At 45.6% G+C, this 21,360-nt stretch overlaps 2 protein-coding genes across 2 annotated transcripts; both read left to right on the forward strand.

Annotated features, from left to right (window-relative positions):
* Positions 1–1,497: 1,497 nt before the first annotated feature.
* Positions 1,498–6,807, forward strand: LOC123427082 (U-box domain-containing protein 7-like). The gene is made up of 6 exons (XM_045111034.1): positions 1,498–1,754; positions 2,798–2,872; positions 3,550–3,735; positions 3,979–4,086; positions 4,365–5,593; positions 5,737–6,807. The coding sequence occupies exons 2-6, from the start codon at positions 2,822–2,824 to the stop codon at positions 6,647–6,649; spliced, it is 2,487 nt and encodes an 828-aa protein (XP_044966969.1). The 5' UTR covers positions 1,498–1,754; positions 2,798–2,821; the 3' UTR covers positions 6,650–6,807.
* Positions 6,808–6,920: 113 nt separating this feature from the next.
* LOC123427083 (protoporphyrinogen oxidase, mitochondrial) lies at positions 6,921–13,453 on the forward strand. The gene is made up of 17 exons (XM_045111035.1): positions 6,921–7,195; positions 7,283–7,418; positions 7,759–7,824; positions 7,933–7,983; positions 8,075–8,131; positions 8,399–8,484; positions 8,704–8,740; positions 8,848–8,913; positions 9,057–9,097; positions 9,667–9,799; positions 10,759–10,947; positions 11,123–11,197; positions 12,039–12,165; positions 12,366–12,474; positions 12,546–12,620; positions 12,765–12,871; positions 13,093–13,453. The coding sequence occupies exons 1-17, from the start codon at positions 6,993–6,995 to the stop codon at positions 13,197–13,199; spliced, it is 1,665 nt and encodes a 554-aa protein (XP_044966970.1). The 5' UTR covers positions 6,921–6,992; the 3' UTR covers positions 13,200–13,453.
* The last annotated feature ends 7,907 nt before the right edge of the window (positions 13,454–21,360 follow it).

The following is a 21,360-nucleotide window of genomic DNA, read 5'->3' on the forward strand; positions in this document are numbered from 1 at the left end:
TCGCTTGAGCCATTGGCGCTGCGTTGGAGCTCCGCCGAGGCTGCAATGGAGCTCGGTCAGGGTTGCCATGGAGCTTCGTCGGAGCTGCGTTGGACCTCGGGTGGGGCTGCAATGGAGCTCGGCCGGAGTTGCCATGGAGCTTCGTCGGAGCTGTTGGCGCTGCGTTGGAGCTCCGTCGAGGCTGCAATGGAGCTCGGCCGGGGTTGCCATGAAGCTGCATCGGAGCCGTCGGCGCTGCGTTGGAGCTCGGTCGGGGCTGCATTGGAGCTCAACCGGAGTTGCCATGGAGCTTCGTCAGAGCCGTCAACGTTGCATTGGAGCTCCGTCAGGGTTTCAATGGAACTCGACCGGAGTTACAATGAAGCTTCATCGGACCTGTCGGCGTTGCGTTGGAGCTTCGTCGCGGCTGCAATGAAGCTTTGGCCGGAGCGTGGGTGTTGCGTTGAAGCTCCACCGGAGCTGCAATGGAGCTTGCCGGACGCCCTCGGTGCTGTGTTGGAGCTCTGTCGAGGCTTGAGTGGTGCTATGTTGAAGCTGATGTGCTCGCTGGTGCCGTGCGGCAGTTGTGATCCAACGGCCACCAGCGCGCTAATCCATGGGCTGAATAGAGTAAAAATCATCCGACCGATTCGTAGCAGCCCCCTATTTTATTTTAAATTATGTGATCATGTATATATCTTATGTGAACATGTAGATATTGTTGCAATGTATTGACACTTTTGCTAGTCAAATGCCAAAGGGCATATAATCAAATCGCCCCTTCACTCACCCATCGATCCCCTCCAATCAACTCGTCACTTCGTGAGTCAGACGGCACCCGCCGTGCGCTGCTGGACGACGCACCCCACCCCGAGGTTGCCCGCGGTCGCGCGCCTCGCACGAACGATCATTGCAGCAACCCTTCCCCCGCACCTTCCATCGCCCCAACCCAGAGTCCCGCAAACCAACCCTTGGTTGGATGGTTAGAAGGACTGTGGTATCCCATGTCCATCAGAGTTCAAGTCCTGGACTTGACGTTGGTGCTTGCATTTTCCTGGATTTATTCCAGGTCTTCCAACGATGTGTTTCAGTGGGAGGAGACGTTTCCGTCGACAACGAAAGGGTTAGTGGCGACTTCGTCAATCTCAAGATGATGTGCCGGCTTAGTCTCTCGAAGGTGCTCATAGGAGTAGGGTGTGCGTGCGTGCGTTCATAGAAGTGAGTGTACGCTCGTGTACATAAACAACTTCGATTGTACTCTGTAAAAAAAACAGAGTCGCCAAGCTGACCACGTGGTCCACCAGCCATCCGCGCCTGCCCCCTACCCCGGCCGCAACCGCTCAGCTGTAGCCCGCAGGCCGCGGCCGCAACCCGCCGCGCACGCACGCACGCGCGCCGCTTCCACGTGCAAATGGCGCAGCCTTCTCGCCAACCAAACCCGGACGCCGCCGGTTAGCTCCGCGAGCGGGAACGGGGCACGAGGCCCTTCTAAATTTACCCTTCCGGGGCACGAGGTTTCCGGGGCCCAGCGAGGATGGCAGCCTCCACCGTCCCCGCGAGCGGGGCGCACCCGTGCTATTCGCGGTTCAACGCCAAGCCCATTTTCTCTTCTCCCCGTCCTCCTCCCATCTCTCCGTCTCGCGCCAAGTTAAGCGCCTCTGGAACAATGGTGGGTTGGGGGAACACCCGGAGGCGGAGCAGTTGGTGAAGTTGCCCTGCCTGCCATGCATGGGGAGATTCAAAGGCTTGCTCCTTCTTCGCCCTGTCTCCGTCAGGTATGGACGGTTTCCTTTCTCCTATTTCTCCAGTTTTCTGAGTTACATGTCGAAGGGGACTGGAGGAGGAGGAATACCGCTAACTCTGCAATTTGTGCATGCCTTGGGTTCCTCATGGATTAGAGCTCCAGGCTCATTTGCTAAGTACTCCCTCCGTTTCAAAATATAAGAACTTTTAGAAATTTCACTAGAAGACTACACACGGATCAAAATGAGTGAATCTATACTCTAAAATATGTCTATGTACATCCGTATGTAATTCATAGTGCAATCTCTAAAAGGTCTTATATTTAGGAACGGAGGGAGTACTACACATGAAGGGTTTAGTCTGTCGAAATCAATGGTTTGATGCACTTATGCCATTTTCTAGAAATATATGGAGTTTGCATGTTACGATTCAGAATCTAGGTTTCTCTGCATATTTGAACATAAACAACTCGCATCCAGGTTTAGCTCTTCGGTCCATGAAATATGCTACCATTGCTCCATTTTAACTGGCCGAACTGGCAACAAATCGTTTTTAGACACAAAAACATCTTGCCTTAATGGAATCCATACCAACAAGTTTGCCGGAGTTTCCATCTTACAATTTCGATGGCATTACTTCGGAAACTAGACGTCCTTTATCTTCCTTCTTCTGTTAGTAAATTGGTTTGATTTATTATTTTCTAATTTTGTGCTAATTGTGGGTGAATCAGAAGGTGATAATTTTTTTGCCTTCTTCCTTTTCTGGTGCTATTTTTCATGTTGTTAGGTTACATACTGCATACTTAATTGATGACATGTTTTTCTTTCAGGTTATGTGGTCGATGCCATTTATATAAGATATATGCATCTTTGTTCTGTATTTCTTGTAATAAAACTTGATATTTATTTTGCATTTAAGTTAGTTATACTGACTCATGGTGAGAGATTTGAGCCTTTTCTTATATACCAATGCAATCAATTTGTAAACATTAAAGAATCTCTTGCCAATTACCTATCACATATTTGTGTTGGAGATTAAGAGCAATATCATGTTCAATACATTGCTCTCTTTGCAGATGAAATCTGACTAAAAGGACGCCATGGAGAGGGTTGAGGTTGACGCGGACTTTGTTGTTGCTGGCAATTGGAAGGTAATCCGGCCGATCCCCTAATTCCATGAAAAGCTATTAATTCAGCAATGGTAATGAGATTGGAATCTTGCTGTTCTCTTGGGCTGTCTTTAGATGTAGGAAGGCATTGAACACAGCTTCTGATCATTGCCTCCACTTCCTAGGTGCCTTGTGATGATTATGTAGTTATGCATATAAGCACTCTCGTGCTAGAAAATAAAATTGCATCCTATAAATACCACCACCAATTTGTATAGTACTACCTCTGTTCACAAATATAAGATCTTTTGGATATTTCAATATGGATTACATACAGACTGAAATGGGAAAACAAACACACTAAAACGTGTCTATATACATCCGATTTAGAAAAATGATAAAACATACTCCCTCCGTCCCAAAATAAGTGATTCAAAAATGACTCAGTTTTGTACTAACTTTAGTACAAAGTAGAGTCACTTTTGAGTCACTTATTATGGGACGGGGGAAGTATTATATTTGTGAACGGAGGGAATATATGATAAGACTCCTCTGTGAGAACACTCTGATGTCACCAAACAGTAAGTTAGAAAACTGTGATAAACACTGCAGTTTTTTTTCCTTACATTTCCTGTTTTTGACTGTGTTGTTGGAAATACTTTGCTTATGCAATAATATGGCATATTAACATTGTAAATTTCATTTGATTAATTGTGCAGCTACATGGTGAACTATGTAAGAAACTTTACACTATAGTTCATGAAGTTTCAATTGCCATCCCTGCCCTTGAGAGTACAAAACCTGGAAGTAGTTCAGGACTTCTGGCATTGAGCTCCTTGCGCATAGCTGTTGATAAAGCCAAGAATCTACTTCAGTATTGCTCAGAGTGTAGCAAGCTTTACTTGGTAAATAATTTTCATATGTATTAATGTGCTTTGCTATCTCCAAGTTTGAGAAGTAAAAGCTCTATGTATACACGAGCTGTTCTTGTACTGCACTGCTACATTATAAAATTGTTAATGGTAGTTGGATAATCTCGCTCATCAAAGTTGCTGTCTGTGTCTAATGTTAGAGAACAATTATTCTCATATTTCTGTTTCTTTACAGCAAAGCAATGTTTTGTATTCAACATGGTTATTGTATTGCAGGCCCTAACAGCAGAATGCGTGTTTACAAAATTTGAGAAAGCAAGATGCGCTCTTTTAGAAAGTCTTCACCAGTTGGAAGAAACACTTCCAGAAGCAATTAATACTCAGGTTTTCACTGGTCATTTACATACGTATTTCTAGAATTTCTACTGCAGAATATAATGTATCATCATGAACAGATTCATCATCAGCATACCATGCAAAAAAAAAAAAGATTCACCATAAGCAGGGAGTTATAGTTTTTTTCTATATCATAGAATCGATTCTTCACTACCTTGAAGTAGTCGCTAATTGTTTTCTCATGTTTTTTTTTTGCATGCCTATTATTTGGATGATATATTTTTGGCGAAACCCTTAGATAATTATCTGTTGTTGGAAAATTTCAGATCCCAGAGATTGCACATGAGCTGGAGAATTCAGTTTTTGCTTTGGATCAGGCTGAAAAGCAAGTTGGTGATCAAGTGAAACAGATAATTCAGAATGAGAAGAAATCCAATGGATTCCTTGATGACAATGAACTTGAATTGTTTCGGCAAACTATTTTGAGAGCTGGCATTACATCATCTGCTGCAGCTCTTACTGAGAGAAGAGCACTTAGAAGGCTTCTTGAAAGAGCCCAGGCAGAAGAAGACACGAAGAAAGAATCAATAGCATCCTATCTCCTGCATCTTATGAGGAAATATTCAAGTCATTTCAGGAGTGAAACAATGGATCCCATCAACTCCCAGTGCTCAAGTCCTTCGTGCTCCTTCACTTCAATATCCAGCTCAATTGATCTCCATGGAAGTCTCCCTTCTCTCGAGAAGCTCCTGCCTAGGTCTGGCTCCTTCAGTTTGAAACAGATTAAAGGGCTATCAGGGAGCATGCCACTGCCACCTGAGGAGCTAAGGTGTCCAATCTCTCTGCAGCTCATGTATGACCCTGTTGTTATCGCATCTGGTCAGACCTACGAGCGAGCTTGCATCGAGAAATGGTTTAACAGTGGGAATACAACCTGCCCCAAGACTCGGAAAGAGTTACCCCAGCTTTCCATGACACCCAATTACTGCATCAAGGGTCTGATAACATCCTGGTGTGAACAAAACAGGGTTCCAGTTCCTTCCGCCCCGCCAGAATCTCCAAAGCTCAAATATTTGAGGATAACATCTCTAAAGAGTAGCAAATGCCTGGTGACGAATGGTGTTAGCACGGTTTTGTTTGAAGACGCGGGCGCAAAAGACGGAAAAGACGACAAGTTCAAGACCGACGTTGCTTTGGAGAAGTGCTCTAGCCAAAATTCCAGGGAGTCGACATCTGAGACATGCGAAGAAGAAGAGGAGGTCTCGGTGGAGAAGTGCTCTTTTCAGAATAACCCTGTGGAGGCTACACCCGAGAGATGTGAACGCTGGCTGCGTGTGCTAAACAAGGGCAGTGAGTGCATCGATGAGCAGCGTGAGGTGGTCGAGCAGGTCAGGTTCCAGTTGAAGGATGATGATGAGCTCAGGGACTATGTGGGTGCTAATGGTATTACTGAGCCACTCACCTGCTTCCTGAAGATGGCTCTCAGCAGAGAAGACGTGCAATCTCAGGAGGTCGGAACGATGGCTCTTTTCAACCTTGCTGTCAGCAATAACAGGTATATATATATCAAATGTAGATCATTCTACGTACTCCATCTAATCATAGTGTCAGAGAAAAGGCTCTTTGCAACAAGCATAGGTAGATGATCTTAGCTCAGTTCTTTGGCCTGATCATTTCAGCTCCATGTCTGCCTTGTAGGAACAAGCAGCAGCTGCTCTCAGCTGGAGTTATCCCCCTGATGGAGCAGATGATACAGAAACCGGAGACCTGCGAGGCAGCGGTGGCGATGTACCTCAACCTCTCTTGTCTGGAGGAGGCGCAGGCCATCATCGGCTCGAGCGAAGTCATCCATGTCCTGATCAGGTGCGTGCAAGAAGAAGGCTACCGTAGCGGCACCTGCCGGCTGGACGCGCTCCTGACGCTGTACAACCTGTCCCTGCACGCGCCCAACATCCCGCCGCTCCTGTCGTCGGGCATCGTCCAGAGCATCCACGCCGTCCTGGCGCCGTCGTCGTCGTCGTCGTCGTCGTGGACAGACAAGGCCCTGGCCGTGCTGATCAACCTGGCGCTGACCTGGCCCGGGAAGAAGGAGATCGCGGCGAACCAGGCCATCGTGGGCGACATCGTGTTCATCCTGGACAACGGGGAGGCGGCGGAGCAGGAGAAGGCGGTGTCGTGCCTGTGGATGATCTGCAACGGCGACGAGGGGTGCAGCCAGACGGTGCTGCAGGAGGGCGTGATCCCCGCGCTGGTGTCCCTGACGGCGAACGGCACGGGCAAGGCCAAGGACAAGGCGCAGAAGCTGCTCCGGCTGTTCCGGGAGCAGCGGCAGCGCGAGCTGGAGCAGCAGCAGCCGCGGGTGCAGCTGTTGGAGTTGGCCAGCCAGGCCGCCGCGCAGCAGGAGCAGCAGCAGCAGCAACAGGAGGAGGAGGAGGCGGCCGCGGCAGCAGAGGCGGACGCAGGGAAGACGGCGGCTTCCGAGCAGAGCGGCGAGGGCAGGAGGCCGGCGTCGCGGCTGAGCAGGTCCAAGTCCAAGCGGCTGGCCAGGGTCATCACCTGCCTCATCAAGAAGTGGACGATGAAAGGCGGCGGCGACAGGTGTAAACTGTAACACCGTCTTATGCTCTCTCTATTTTCGTGCGGCATCGTCACATTCACCAAAAATGTATGTGCCCGTGAGGAAAAGCTCCATGTGTAATTACAACTAGCCAAATCGTACAGACGTTCAACCGGGACCGCCCGTCCGAGTAAAAATGATTTTAGTGCTCCCGGAACAGCCGATTTGCATAGCGAAGGCGTCGTGGCACAACCAAGGCGCCGCCTCCGGTTTCGACCCACTGACTAGACTAGTCTACCCACCCTGCCACCTACTACTCCGCGGCTCCGATCGGCGACACGACAGCAACGGAGAAAGGCGACGGGCGACTCCCCTCCCCATCCAAACCCCGAATCAAATGCTCACTTCCGCCACCGCTCCCCCCTCCTCCTCCTCCTGCTCGTCCCACGCTCCCGCCCGCTTCGCCTCCCCGTCCCGGCCCCGTCGCTCCGCGTCCGCGTCCGCGCGCGGGCGAGGGCGCCGCGTCCGCCCCGTGCTCGCCATGGCCGCCTCCGACGACCCCCGCGCCAGGTCGGTCGCCGTCGTCGGCGCCGGCGTCAGGTGAGGCCACGCGATTTCAAGCCGAGTTCTCGGGTGGTCCTGCGCTCGCGCACGCGAGGTGTTTGACGGAATGGTGGGTCCGTGCAGTGGGCTCGTGGCGGCGTACATGCTGAGGAAGAGCGGCGTGCGGGTCACCGTGTTCGAGGCGGAAGACCGCGCGGGAGGGAAGATACGGACCAACTCCGACGGCGGATTCCTCTGGGACGAAGGAGCCAACACCATGGTGAGCCCATCTCTGTTTGTTAATAACCTGTGGTGCTGTGCGTCGCTGTCTCTGTATGCCACGGATTGTGGCGAAGGCTGGAGCGAGTTGAGCGACCTGTCTACATTATTGGCGTAGTGCTCGTTGTAGCAATTGCTCGTGTGGGCAGTTGGTCTCTTGGTGGGGCATGTACATGTACTCTTCTCCTTATTAGGATTCAAAATTGAAATGGAAGAAGCATGTGTTTGTGTGTGCAGTTGGTCTCTCGGTGGGGCATGCACTCTTCTCGTTATTAGAACTCAAAACTGACATGGAAGCTGGCAGATTAGCTGATGAAATAAATTGGTTCTGTTACCTGCAGACAGAAAGTGCACTGGAGGCTAGTAGGCTAATCGACGATCTTGGTCTTCAGGACAGACTGCAGTATGTATGTGCCAATGCTATCTTCGAATAATTAATATGTCTGCATTCTGTATTGTTGTCTGTAAATTGTTCCCATCAATATATTACCTTATAAGTTCAATGTCTGTTTCAGCCTAACTCCCAGCACAAGCGTTACACCGTTAAGGATGGGGCGCCAGCACTGGTAAATAGGGTTTCCATGTGATCATGCATCTTCTTTTCTGTTTTTTCTTATTGTAGCTCACCTTTGAGTCTTCTCCTTGTTGTTCCATAAGATTCCTTCAGATCCCATTGCGCTAATGAAAAGCACTGTTCTTTCTACGAAATCAAAGGTATACCCTTCTATTTAATACTATCTGCTTCAGCCTACAGTACATGCTACATGGCACACTAACCCCTTTCAAATGAGTTATTTATTGCCAGTACCACTGATAGATTGGAATGCATAACAAATACAAACGTTTTATCGTTTGCTATTGCTAATGCCCACTACCAGACCTGAATTAGCTGGTTTCAGTAACTAATTGACAATTTGTAGATTCTCCAGATCTTTTTCTTTCAAATTTGATTCTGCTCTGAATTCTTTCTTACCCTTGCAGTTCAAGTTATTTCTGGAACCATTTCTCTATGAAAAATCTAGCACAAGGAACTCCAAAAAAGTGTCTGACGAGCATTTGCGCGAGAGGTGAACCTTCACACTTGGTGTTTTGCATTGGTGTAGATGCCAAATGCTATCAAAATAATAAATGGTTACCTTCCGTATGAAGTGTTTAGGTTTTGAGAGGCTGTCTAGCACTCCAGTGTTCCTTAATCCTCACCTGCTTGCGGTTTTACGTAGGGTTTGTAGTATGTATTATTTGTTTAAAGGAGATAATTGAATATTCCTTTTTTGACAACTTTACAGCGTTGGGAGTTTTTTTGAACGCCATTTTGGGAAAGAGGTGAGCTCTTTCCTTACAACTCATCAATAATTTAATCATATACAGTTATAAGCTCTTCAGCTCACATCATAACCAGCCATAGCTAAGAACTTCCATGTTGGTTACAGGTTGTTGACTATCTTATTGATCCATTTGTAGCTGGAACAAGTGCAGGAGATCCCGAGTCATTATCTGTAAGTTACTACTGTGTTATGTGTGCAAACAGCATATGAGCTTTTCCGTGTGCTTAATGTTGATAATCTAATAATTATTAGTCCAGACCATATCACCTTGTCAATTAACTGTGCTGGCTTTAAGTAACAACCGTCTTTTGCAGATTCGTCATGCATTTCCGGGGTTATGGAATTTAGAAAAAAAGTAAGTTTGTATATTTATTTTATTTGCTAGCGGTGATCTATTCTCACTTCTACACTTTCGTTAGTTCTCTTGTCCATATTTCTAGGGTTATGGAATTTAGAAAGAAATATTTCCAGGGTTATGGAATTTAGAAAAAAATATTTCGTAATTAGCCTGATAATATGCATCTTCTAGAACAAAAAAACATATTGTAATTTTCATTTAAAATCACAGTTCCTAATTAGTCCAATAATATGCATCTTCTCGAACTTTAACCCATATTGTAATTTTCATTTCGAGCGAAATATTATCTAATTAGCCCGATAATATGTATCTTTGAACATGAATCCATATTTTCCTATACAAATTGCAGACATAATTTTTTGTAAATATAAAGGGCTACAACACCATTATTCAGAAAAATGTTTGATATCATGATTATAAATTTTGTACTAGTTCTTTTCAAAATGGGACTTGTTATTTTTGCGGTTTCAACTTGTCATTGACACTAAAGCATGCTGTTGTAAATTTGGCTAGCAACATTTTTTTGTTCCCAGTTATGGTGCTTCATAGTCCTGCAATGCTCTCAGGTATGGTTCTCTCATCGTTGGTGCCATCTTGTCAAAACTAACAGCTAAAGGTGGTTCAGCAAAGAAAGGAGGCGCTTCGTCAGGAAAAGGAAGGAACAAGCGGGCCTCATTTTCATTTCATGGTGGCATGCAGGTATTCCTTCAATGGCATCATGTCATTGTGTTTGTTAGTGTCAACAACATAAAAATAAAACCCACATATGTGCCCTATTAACTCCATTCGTGTTCCCTAAAAAAAACTTCCATCTGTGCCATTTGAAAGCGATGCATTTTACTTGATCAATGAAGAAATGGTTATATCCACTGTACTTGAAGAAATGCATCGCTTTCATGATCATTTAAACATGTTTATATCCATTGTACAGCTTAGCGATCCATTTACACTCATCGTCATTGCTGATTTCTGTATCGACTTGGCACAAGCTTATTAGCTTGCGGAGATTAGGTTAAAGCTATGTCAAACAAACGCCCAAATATATGACCAAGTGTATGGATATGTTTTGAATATCTTTTAGCTACATAGTTGTCAAGAAGCAATATTGCAAGACGAGAAATGAGTCAAAGGCAGGTAGGATACAAGAAAGACTAAATATCTTGTAACTACGTAGTTGTCAAGAAGCAATATTGCAAGATGAGAAATGAGTCAAAGGCAGCTACGATACAAAAAGACTAACATCACAAAATAGTTGCATGGTGGAATCATGCAACATTCATGGCCAGTTTAGGGCTTATCGAGCCACACACTAGAGGGGGTGTTGCATATGTAGATTGCCCAACCTTCTCCATCAGTTTGGACTTTCAGTTCTACTGGTTGGTGCATGAAACTTAATATGGTATCAAAGCCAAGTGGTCTTGAATTCAAGTCTCAGCATTTGCAGTTCCAAAGAAAATATTGCTGGCCCTCTTCCTGTCCATGTTTAGGCCTTATCGAGCCACGAGTGAGGGGGGGGGGGGGGGGGGGGTAAGTATATGTGGCTTGTCCAATCTTCTCCATCCATCAGTTCGGACTTTTGATTCTACTGGTTGGTGCATAGTACTTACTACTATTAACATCTGCTTTTCAGAAGTAATATGTTGTTCAGTGCTTTTCAGACACTAGTAGACGCACTTCACAAGGAAGTTGGAGATACTAATGTGAAGCTTGGAACACAAGTATTGTCATTGGCGTGTAACTGTGATGGACTCTCTGCATCAGATGGGTGGTCAATTTTTGTTGATTCAAAGGATGCTAGTAGTAAGGAGCTTGCAAGGAACCAATCCTTTGATGCTGTTATAATGACAGTAAGAATTACTCATCTGCATTATTTTTCAAAGTTCATTGATACACAATTTGGTAATTTGCTTTCTGCCAATCTGTAAACTATATATTTCTGAACTCACGCATGAGTGGCTATTATAACCATTGAACGTAGGCCAAAAAACCAATTATGTACCTCTTGCATTTTTCCCTCTGCAGGCTCCACTGTCCAATGTCCAGAGGATGAAGTTCACAAAAGGCGGAGCTCCCTTTGTGCTAGACTTTCTTCCTAAGGTCAGGTTAGGATCACCATTTTAGATTAACAAATGCAATGATTGAAATGGTTGCTGTTGTAAAGGAATTGATGCTAGGGGAAATTTGTCTCAGTCGCTTCACCAGTTTCATTTTTCTCAAGGTCTATTACTACAAGAGCCATAATGCTGGCTTATTTTTTTGTTTTTTTGCTTCTACATTTGCATATACATGGTTCATTCCCGTACCTTTGTGATAGACTGACCTATGAAAATAGTAGTAGTTCAGTGATATGGTTTATTTCAGAAGGCGCCCAGACTAACTATATTTATTAATAATGCATGAAAAAGTAACTCGGCAGCATTCGGTGCTTTTGCTAGCACTTTAAGTAACTCCTGTTTCTGGACAAAATGAGTAACAGATATGTTGGAAATATATTGGTATTTAAGAATATAAGCTACACATATCCTACTCTGTTTTACTGACATCAATACATAATTGATGTGAAGATAGTTATATTGCTTCTCCATTGTCAAAAGATTCCTTGCTTCCTGAATTTATATGATTTCAAGACTGAATGACATAATGGAATCACATTTCCACTTTTAAGATGCTCTGTTGTACCACTGTCGCTATTATTTTATTTTATTCTTGATACATATGCACTTGGAGATCAAATCACAACACCGTATAAGTGTGGTTAGAACCTACGAGTTATCGAATCACAACATTACATTTATGACCTATGAGATGTGGACTGATTTTCTTTCTATCTTTCTTTTTTGTAAAGGTGTATGACTGATGTCGTATCATAAAATACATGGGCTTCTTATAACTTTACATGTATAGCAGAGTCTCATCTTAATCCATATTTAATTTGTAGGTGGATTATCTGCCGTTGTCCCTCATGGTAACAGCATTTAAGAAGGAAGACGTCAAAAGACCCCTCGAAGGATTTGGGGTCTTAATACCCTTTAAGGAACAACAAAAACATGGTTTGAAAACGCTCGGTGGGTTCCTCAGCTTTATACTTGAACTGTTTTCAATTTACAGAAGTACCATTGCACTCAGTTTGGTACACAAAACAATCTTGTTTTACCAGTTTTCGTGTGCTCGTGATTTGTTTATTCTGATTTTATATTGCTTCCTAATACATCTTTTTTCCTAGAACATAGCCTCATTTATACGCGTGTGACTGTTTCTTGTATAGGAACTCTCTTCTCCTCTATGATGTTCCCAGATCGAGCTCCTAATGACCAGCACTTGTTTACAACATTCATTGGGGGAAGCCACAATAGAGATCTCGCTGGAGCTCCAACGTACAAACTTTTTGTTCTTGTATTATGCTTCTTTTCTTATGCACATTATTCCATTTTTTTTACTTCTGCAGGGCTATCTTGAAACAATTTGTGACATCTGACCTTACAAAGCTACTGGGGGTAGAGGGGCAGCCAACTTTTGTGAAGTAAGTATTCAAGCATATCGGCCTATATGCTTTCCCTTTCTGTGCTTGTGCGGTTTGCCATCTTGTAGGGAATTTCAGAATGTGCACAATTTGTTTCATTGTCTCATGCTCATGTAATTTATTAGTATTTCTTATGCTACTCAGACATATACATTGGAGAAATGCTTTTCCTTTGTATGGCCATGATTATGATTTGGCACTGGAAGCTATAGGAAAGATGGAAGGTGATCTCCCAGGGTTCTTCTATGCAGGCAAGTCAACAAAGGCACCATAGTGTTAATATTTCTCATAAAAAATATGTGTGCTCCTTGAGCTGCTGAAAATGAAGCTCTAACAAAAGAAAGCATGTATAGCATCTAAACAGTCTTGTTGAAGTTTTTTGGAGCAAGCAAACCAGAAAATAGTAATCCCACCAAGTGATACTTAGATGTTAACTTATAAATGTAACTTGAACTTTGATTATGTCTTGTAGGAAATAACAAGGATGGGTTGGCTGTTGGAAATGTCATAGCTTCAGGAAGTAACACTGCAGACCTTGTGATCTCATACCTTGAGTCAGGCATCAAGCATGTTAATTAGCATGCGTGGTATATGACATGTCTTCTAGCATTGGCAGACTATATTTCTCACACTTTGTAGATTGAAAATGATAGCAGTGGTTAGCAATCTCTTTATGAAGCCTAAGCGTTAACCAGGTATCCACTATTCATGCTGTGTAAAGATGAGCAACAAGGAGTGCAAAATAATTCTTGTAGCTCGAAGTGTTATGTGTTGTTTCAAACAGTAATCCTTGACATATACCTGCTTTGCCAATAAAACTGTATTTCTTGAAATGTTATGCCATGTACAATTGGACCAGTTGGGGTTAGCAGTAGAAGCCTTCCAAATTGCATGATGCTCAAGAGTTTTCTCTAAGTTGCAATGTTCCTTATACGGTTATTACTTATTAGCGGGCGCCCCTCTGGCCCTGAACAATAATGATGTGTGTTGGCGTGGTGCAGTGGCTACCAGGCCGTAGAATTATTTGCCTGCCGTTTTGTGTGTTGCTGTTAAGTAAAACATACACCTACCTCTAGGACATGAACAGCCAGTTCTGACTGACACACGTCAGTATTATCTTTGTTCAGTTATCTGGGGATAGGCAAGCGAAGTCTTCCTAGTGATGCATCTTTAGCAGCACTGGAGTACTTACTGCTGCCTTTACGCCGTAGATTCCCAGCTGCAGACGCAGTTTAGCATTCCAATTGACCGAAGGTCTGTAGGCTGAACCGAAACTGACAGTCTTTGTGAGGATCCAGGCAGAAGATATCCTTGTACGGGATGCGTGCTCCACTTGCAACGTGCATAATTATGTTCCTCGCTTTCATCTTTGGCCGGTTGGCCATCTTTTTGACGTCTAGGGTAGTGCCATAACTACCATGATCCAGAGGATTACATATGATGCTTCAAGCTTAGGTTTGGATCATGCTATATATGCGTGCACATCATTGTTCTCGTTCTAAAAGGTACGTTCACCTCTGTGGACATGCAATGCAAGTCGAGGTTGTGTAGTGGCGCAACCACGTAAAAATAAGGAGGCATGCCACTAGAAAGACAGAGACCAGTGGGAATGGAAGGCTACATTGGGGCCAAGGTTTTGGTTCCCAGAACTGATATTTGATTGTGCTTGCTGCAAGAGAGAGAGAGAGAAGGGGAAAAAAAGCAGTTGCTTCCTTTGGAACTTTAGGGCACAAGAAAGCATGAGTAGGGCACTCCTTGTCCTTGGAGCCTTTATGTCCTTCACTTGCACTTTTCTTCTTGGGCACATCCTCCCGTATTGTATGAGCATGGCGGCCACTGACCATAAAGGAGATGGATAACAAAAGCAAAAGGTTTTGTGTTGCCCTTAAAAATATTCCATGTCTGGAGGACCGGATAGCTTGACCGCCTTATCCATGAAACTTGCTTCTGGTGTTTCATATTCCTTGTCTGAAATCGAAGGTGGTGCATTTTAGCTTGACATGGATGCACATTTGGCACCGGCAGTGGCACGGTTTTCCTGCTCATGCTGACGTTCAGGCAGCTATACATTTATTTTTCTTATATACTCAGATCTTACCTAATGCCGTCCATAGCCTGGATTTCCGTCGAGCGCCAAATGGTTTCTTGGCGCCCATCACATGTTCTAAGACAAAACAGGGAGCGTCATACAAGGACTAAAAGCAATCTTGCCTACCAAGCCTAGGTTTTATTTAACGCCTGCCTTTGATTTGTTCAACGCATGGCATGGACCGAGACTCCCGAGAGACAAATGCTAGGGCCATTAACCAAAAGGATCTTGACAGGAGCTGAGCTTGCTAGCCCGCCGTTTCGAACATGGCAAGTGGGTGACGACAGACGATCTACTATTAGCTATATATATATATGCACTTGTAATGGAAATGTACTATGATTGGTTTTTTGATGCGTGGATTGTGGAGATATATATCCTCCTTGGCCACATGGCCACCGGTTAATCTACTAATCTAGCCCCAAAAAAATACACATAATCCTAGCTGAAAACCTACGTACCAAGCGCCGATGCTATGTCACATTACGGTAGCACCCCAGCAAAGCTAGCTCGTGACAAGAGGGTAATGCCTTTGAACTGCCCTATAATTAACACATATGAGCTCGAGGATTAACAGTTCTTGTTTCGTACCTGCATGTGAGCCATTTGTTGGTACATGCAAGGCTTGGTAGTTGTTGGATCGAAGCATTGTCCTAGTTGAAGATTTCACTATTTTCTCGTCTAGCTCTTGTCCTGTGCGCCGAACCGTGGATATGCATCAGTTGGCTGAATGTGTGCTGCGCATCGCTCCTGACCAAATCCTAATACTATAATCTGGAAACACATCGTCTATCATCCATGGGGTGAACGTGAAGAGGAGGAACAGGTCACCGGTAAAAACAGTTTTCTTCGGCTACCGGTATTACAACTTTACAAGGTAATGATGACGTCCGGTTCACGCAATCGTGCCGTGTTAGACACGGGTCTAGTAAAAAAAAGCTGAAATTTAGACAAATGCAGCATAAAGTTTTGCTAAATATAAAAAAAAGACGTTATGTGTCCATCGATAGATATCTAATGAACATCCATCACCACGATATCCGTTAGATCTCCGCACGGGCAGCCGTCTATAACCGTCCGATCTAACTTCTGACACGCGGGGCGGTCGTCTTCCTTGATCGACACATTAATTCCTGAAACAACAAACTAGTTGCGGAAACAATCCTTTTGTTTTCGCCCCGACAGAGTTGCAGATGTTGGTGTTATGGAAAATGGTTTGCAACATAAGTAATGTTGCGGAATTTTTTCTTGCAACAAGAAAGAGGTTGCAGGAAAAAATCCAAATCCAGTCGCTCGACTTCCCAGCCAGACGAGTCCCCGAAACACCCCTACCGTTACCTAGTATCAGGAATATCTATCCTGAAACAACATGTAAGTTGCAGGAAAATGAAAGCGGCTTCGAGGAATGCGGGAACGTTGTCGACCATCCGATCAACACATGATCAAATAGCCACGAAGTCGGCGGACGAATGCGCACGATCGGTGGACAGAAGATAATCTTTTTCCTAAATTTAAGCCACCTGCGATTTTATTTTATTTTTATATATCCAAGTTGATGTCCTGAGCTGTCCGATGTTTCGTGCTGAGATTTGCGCAGGGTAGACGAGAAACGCGCTCTCTTGAGCGTGGCAAGACATGTGTGGCACTGTGGGGCCGGCCGCACTGTTGTTGAGAAATCGTCCGCGGCAACACGGCCGAATAGCGGAACAAGACTGTCAGAGTACCACGTTAGAGGTAAGGACGGGTGACGTACGGCACAATGCAAACGTGGCTATGACCAAACGCACGCCGTGGAAAGTAACTACTTGAGCGTGGCAAGCGACAAAGTACGTAGTACGCACGTACGGCCATTTGTTTTCATGCATTACCATTTGTGTGGATCTTATTAGTGCCACAAGGCACGTACGGGGGGACAAAACAAGCAAACATGTAGCAGCGCCGAATCTTGTCAGCATAAATGATGGATCTCAACCTCAACCAAGCACAGCGGGAGGGTACACGAGCGATTAAAGCAATCTAATTCCGCTGTTCCGATTCCCATTTACTAGCACTGAGCCAATGGCGTTTCTAATCCGAACATTGGCTTCAATTTCCATATTTACTGGTATTACTTACTACTCCTGGTAGTAGACGTAATGATCGATGCTCCAAGTTGGCAAGGCTCGTTCCTCCATCCACCGACACGTACGTTGGGTGGGCGGGTGTGTTCACTCGCGCATGCATGCCATGCCATGCAACAATACACATCAGCATCAAGGCAGACTAACGTAACTATTATACTCATCAGCATCAGCATCCAATTAATACGTACATACCACATGCATGGACGTAGTTATACGCGCTGCCTCACATGTAATGTATAGGAGTACCGATGTACGTACACATCATGGTCCGGTTCGGTTCCACCCGAGATGGAGCTAGCTAGCGGAACATTTCGGCCTGCGCGCGCGTGCCACATGAGCCTACATATACAACCCGCTGGCTACTCCTAGCCTAGGCCGGTTGAAAGGAGCACGTAGTAGTTAATAAAGCTAAACTAAGCCTGAGTTGACCTCACGTGCTGCCAGTAACTAATGCGTACCGCGACGGACACCAGTATCAAAGCGGATCTAGCAAAATGATCCGGGTCCTGCACTGCATCTACAAGCAGCACAGCACGAGTCGACCCGTGCCGGTTTTCTGACGACCCACCCGGCACATAGTAGCACACGGCACGCCTGCACCGCGCCTTTGTTGCATCAGATCAGATTATGTGCTGATTTCTTTTCTACTGAACCCTGCCTCGCACTACTACTACTCGATTAATTTGGCGTGCGTGCGTACGTACGTAGGTTACCAGCCAACCGTAGTGCCGAGCGAGCAGCTTTATTTATTTATTCCCCCTCTCCCGATCTCACATCAGTTACATCATTCACGCACACAACACGAAAGAAAGACGGACGTAGACAGTAGACAGCCTTTATCTTTTATACAGTACCTTCTTCTTTTGTTTTTCTTCCTTTGGTGCGTATACATACATCTGCTTTCGGATCTGCTTGTATGGACGGGAATATCTGCAGGGAGCCCGTAGCACAATTAGCGCGCACGTTCCTGAGATTGTGAGTATCTATCTACCTACCTAGCTCAGGTACTTCAGGTATAGTAAGCATTAAGCAAGTGGCTGTGGCTCGCACTTGATTAACGCTGCTAGCAGCTTAATCATAGTACTACCACTAGTATACTCACGCATGGTGCATGCATGCATGCATGCATAATGCAACCGCAACTCTCCGGACAAGGGGGGAGGGGAGACTGGAGGGGGACCCCACCCCATCATGATAGTACCACAGGTTAATTTTGGCTTTGCAGGCATGTGGTCGACGACGTGTCCAAGGTTCCTTTGGCCGCCTCGGAATCTTTGGCGTCGTCCTGGCGACTGGTGTACGTACGTACATGATGCGGAGAGGACGACGCACACCGTCAAAGTGTATACACGGTACACAAGTAGTACGTGACAAGTTGACAAGTGCATGCCATTGCCACGGGACGCAAAGTTGGTGGTCGTCGAAAGGACGGGGCGAGCTTACGTGCTGCATCAGAGATCAGACCTCTGCATGCATGCATACATGCATGATACCGCCTAGCTTGGTTAGACGCCTAGCGGGTCGATCGTGGGCTCGGCGTTCGTCTCTACACATCAAAGTAGGAGGAGTATGCAAAGAGTACAACAGATGCACTTCACGTGACAGATCGAAGAGCCAAACAAAAACAATCTACGCTCCAAAATCACGGTCCAAAATGAGTAAATGACACTGTGCTGCTCGGTAGTTTTTTTTTTTGGCAATAGCTGGAGCGTGGAAATATCTGAGCAAGCACAAGGTAAGTGTAGCGGTTGTAGCGTACCGTGCGCTCGGCATCACCGTATCTTTGCTTACCCATTCCAGTGCAGGCGATCCATTTCTGTTTCGGGCATCGGTTGACTGTTCGCCCCGGACCCCGTGGACCACGAGGCCTGGACCTAGCGGCATGCGGGCCGCGGATCCAGATCAATGCAAACATAAACGCACCCGCAGCCCCGCACCCGCTGCAGACGAGTACTACGCCACAGCCCACAGCTCAGCGATGGTGGCCGAATCATACGCACAACGGGTGCAGGCAGTATGCATGTCTATCTTGGCTAGCAGTAAAAAAACTCGTAACACACTTTGGTGCTGCGGTGGTGTGTGTGACCGAAGAGCCAGCTTTTGCCTCCAGAAAATTGTTTATCGGAGGAGCAGCAGCAGCAGCAGCAGGAGAAGCAGCGGGCAGTGCGGGGAAAGAGAGAGAGACGCCGGCGGCAGCGCCGGCAGCGGCTTTATTATCGGGGGCAACGAAACCAAACCCGGACAGCGTCCTCGCGGCTGGGCTGAGCAACCGAGCCGAGCCGAGCCGGAGCGAATCGAGCCACGCCGCGGAGTAAAATATTGCAGGCCGAGGACTCTGCCTGGGCGACCGCGGCCGACCGGTCTCCGTGCTTGATCGTGCATGGCTCGCATGCATCGTCGCGGCCCTACTTGGGCTCGTTTTTTTTTTATGGAAACATACTTGGGCTCGTGTTTGGTTCTTGTAGCTGTGACCAAGGTGACCAGCGTAATGTACACAACTGAGAGATAGGAATCTCGGAGACGCGACGTGGTCGCTTACCTATAATGGAGAAACATGCATCGCCAAAACCCCCTTTCTGTTCCACCAGACGGACGGACGGCCTCCCTAAAAAAAAAAGAAAAGAAAAAGACGGACGGACTGCCACACCAATATTTGCGCCTGCTCGATCCCTTGCTTCGAAAGACTCACTGTATTTTTGCTGCACAACGGTTCGTGCATGCATGCGTGTCACCGTAAGATTAAGATTGAGAGAAAGCTTAGCTTCTGCATGCCACGTATATACGCTGCAAGCCATATCGATCGGGTAAATCCGTACCGGAAGTTTACCGGTCACCGGGTTCACAGGCGAGGCGATCGATCGGACCTGTAACCACTCCGTTCCTACGTACGTAGCTCCGGCTATGTAATCTCCCTTTTTGCATGTAGGCATGGAGGCATGGAGCGATGGAATTCTCACATATTTCCACGAAATGCTCCTGCTGGTAAGTATTTCCCATCTCACAGTCACAGCACGTAACCTTTCTGTTGCTCGCAAAAAAAAAGTTACATAACCTTTCTGTGAAAGTGAAATGCGAATAGGAACATGCATGCATCATATTCATACGTACCACTCGTCGTATTGCCGCTCGTCGCATTTGCAAGGAAGGACGGTACTTTGTACCAAGTACAACTTTATATCGGAGGAGATGGGTTACAGGACGGCATAGGAGGCAAAATTGATAATTTGACCCACAAGCCAAAAGATTTCACAAACTAAACTATGTTTAAATTTTTTTCACCTAGCTGACCCTTTTATGTGGCGTCTTTGTCTTAGACGTCACACTACACTGTGTGACGTCCGACACTACGTTGTGTGACGCCTAACATAAACGTCACACTACACTGTGTACGCCTAAGACACAAATGTCACACAGTGTAGCGTGACGCCTGACTGTCGGGCACCACACAAAAGGGTCAGTTGGGTGAATTTTTTTTAAAAATAGTTCAGTTCGTGAAATCCTTTGGATTCTGGATCAAATTTGTCAATTTTACCGGCATAGGAGGCCTGCGCTATTCTGTGGGCTGTGGCTAATGTTCCACTGCTTCAATCAGAAGGAACACGACCTCACGCCGGTCACTGCTGTAGTAGAGCACCAGCAAACAGTGGTGGAGACGAGACCTAGTCCGACATGTCTCACGAAAGCATGTGTGCCTCCGTAACAATGACATGTCCAAGCAGCCTCTCCTGAAGTTGGGCCTGTATCGCCCAATAAGTACTGTGTATGCACCAGAGTACTCTGCACTATATACTACGGTGCTGCCCTCTTTGTAGACTCTAGGCTTGTATGCTAATATACCACGGCATGCAACCATTACTTGTTACTACCTCCGTTTTTAAATGTATATATATTTTTCAAGATTTTATAAAAAGACTACATACAAAACAAAACGAATCAATCTACACTGTAAAATATGTTTACATACACCCGTACGTAGTTTTTAATGAAATCTTTAAAAATACTTATATTTAGGAATGAAGGGAGTATTATAGAAGGAAAGATAGGAAAAGAAGCGGCCACCTCTATCAAACTAATTGATTTTGTTGTAAATACTACCTTGTCTTCCCCTTGCATCTTCGACGAGAAAAAATGATAATCACACGCTTGGCAAGTTTAATTATAAAGGTTAAAGGTTTTTCTATAATCAAGTCGACAAGATTCAAGTAGTCCATAGCTGCACTCACGACTATTTGAATAGATTTATCCTGGCACGTGTGCACCAGCTTGCCCACACACATGAGCCTCAATTATAGGCCAACCAAGCACATAATATCCCCAAAGTGTTGGGTAGAAATCGACTACGAAACTCCCCTAGCTACATTTAGGTCCAGGAAGCCATCTCACTTAGTCGAGAACCGAATCAAAAGTTCGACCGAAACTCAGAATTGGTTTCAATCGGATATGTGTGGTTCGAATGTAGTGGTTGTCCATGTCCAGTGTCAAACCCTTGTATTGGCTCCGCTAGAGCATCTACAGCCGGACTTGACAA

Source organism: Hordeum vulgare, chromosome 2H (assembly GCF_904849725.1).
Source record: "Hordeum vulgare subsp. vulgare chromosome 2H, MorexV3_pseudomolecules_assembly, whole genome shotgun sequence".
NCBI classification, from domain to species: Eukaryota; Viridiplantae; Streptophyta; class Magnoliopsida; order Poales; family Poaceae; genus Hordeum; species Hordeum vulgare.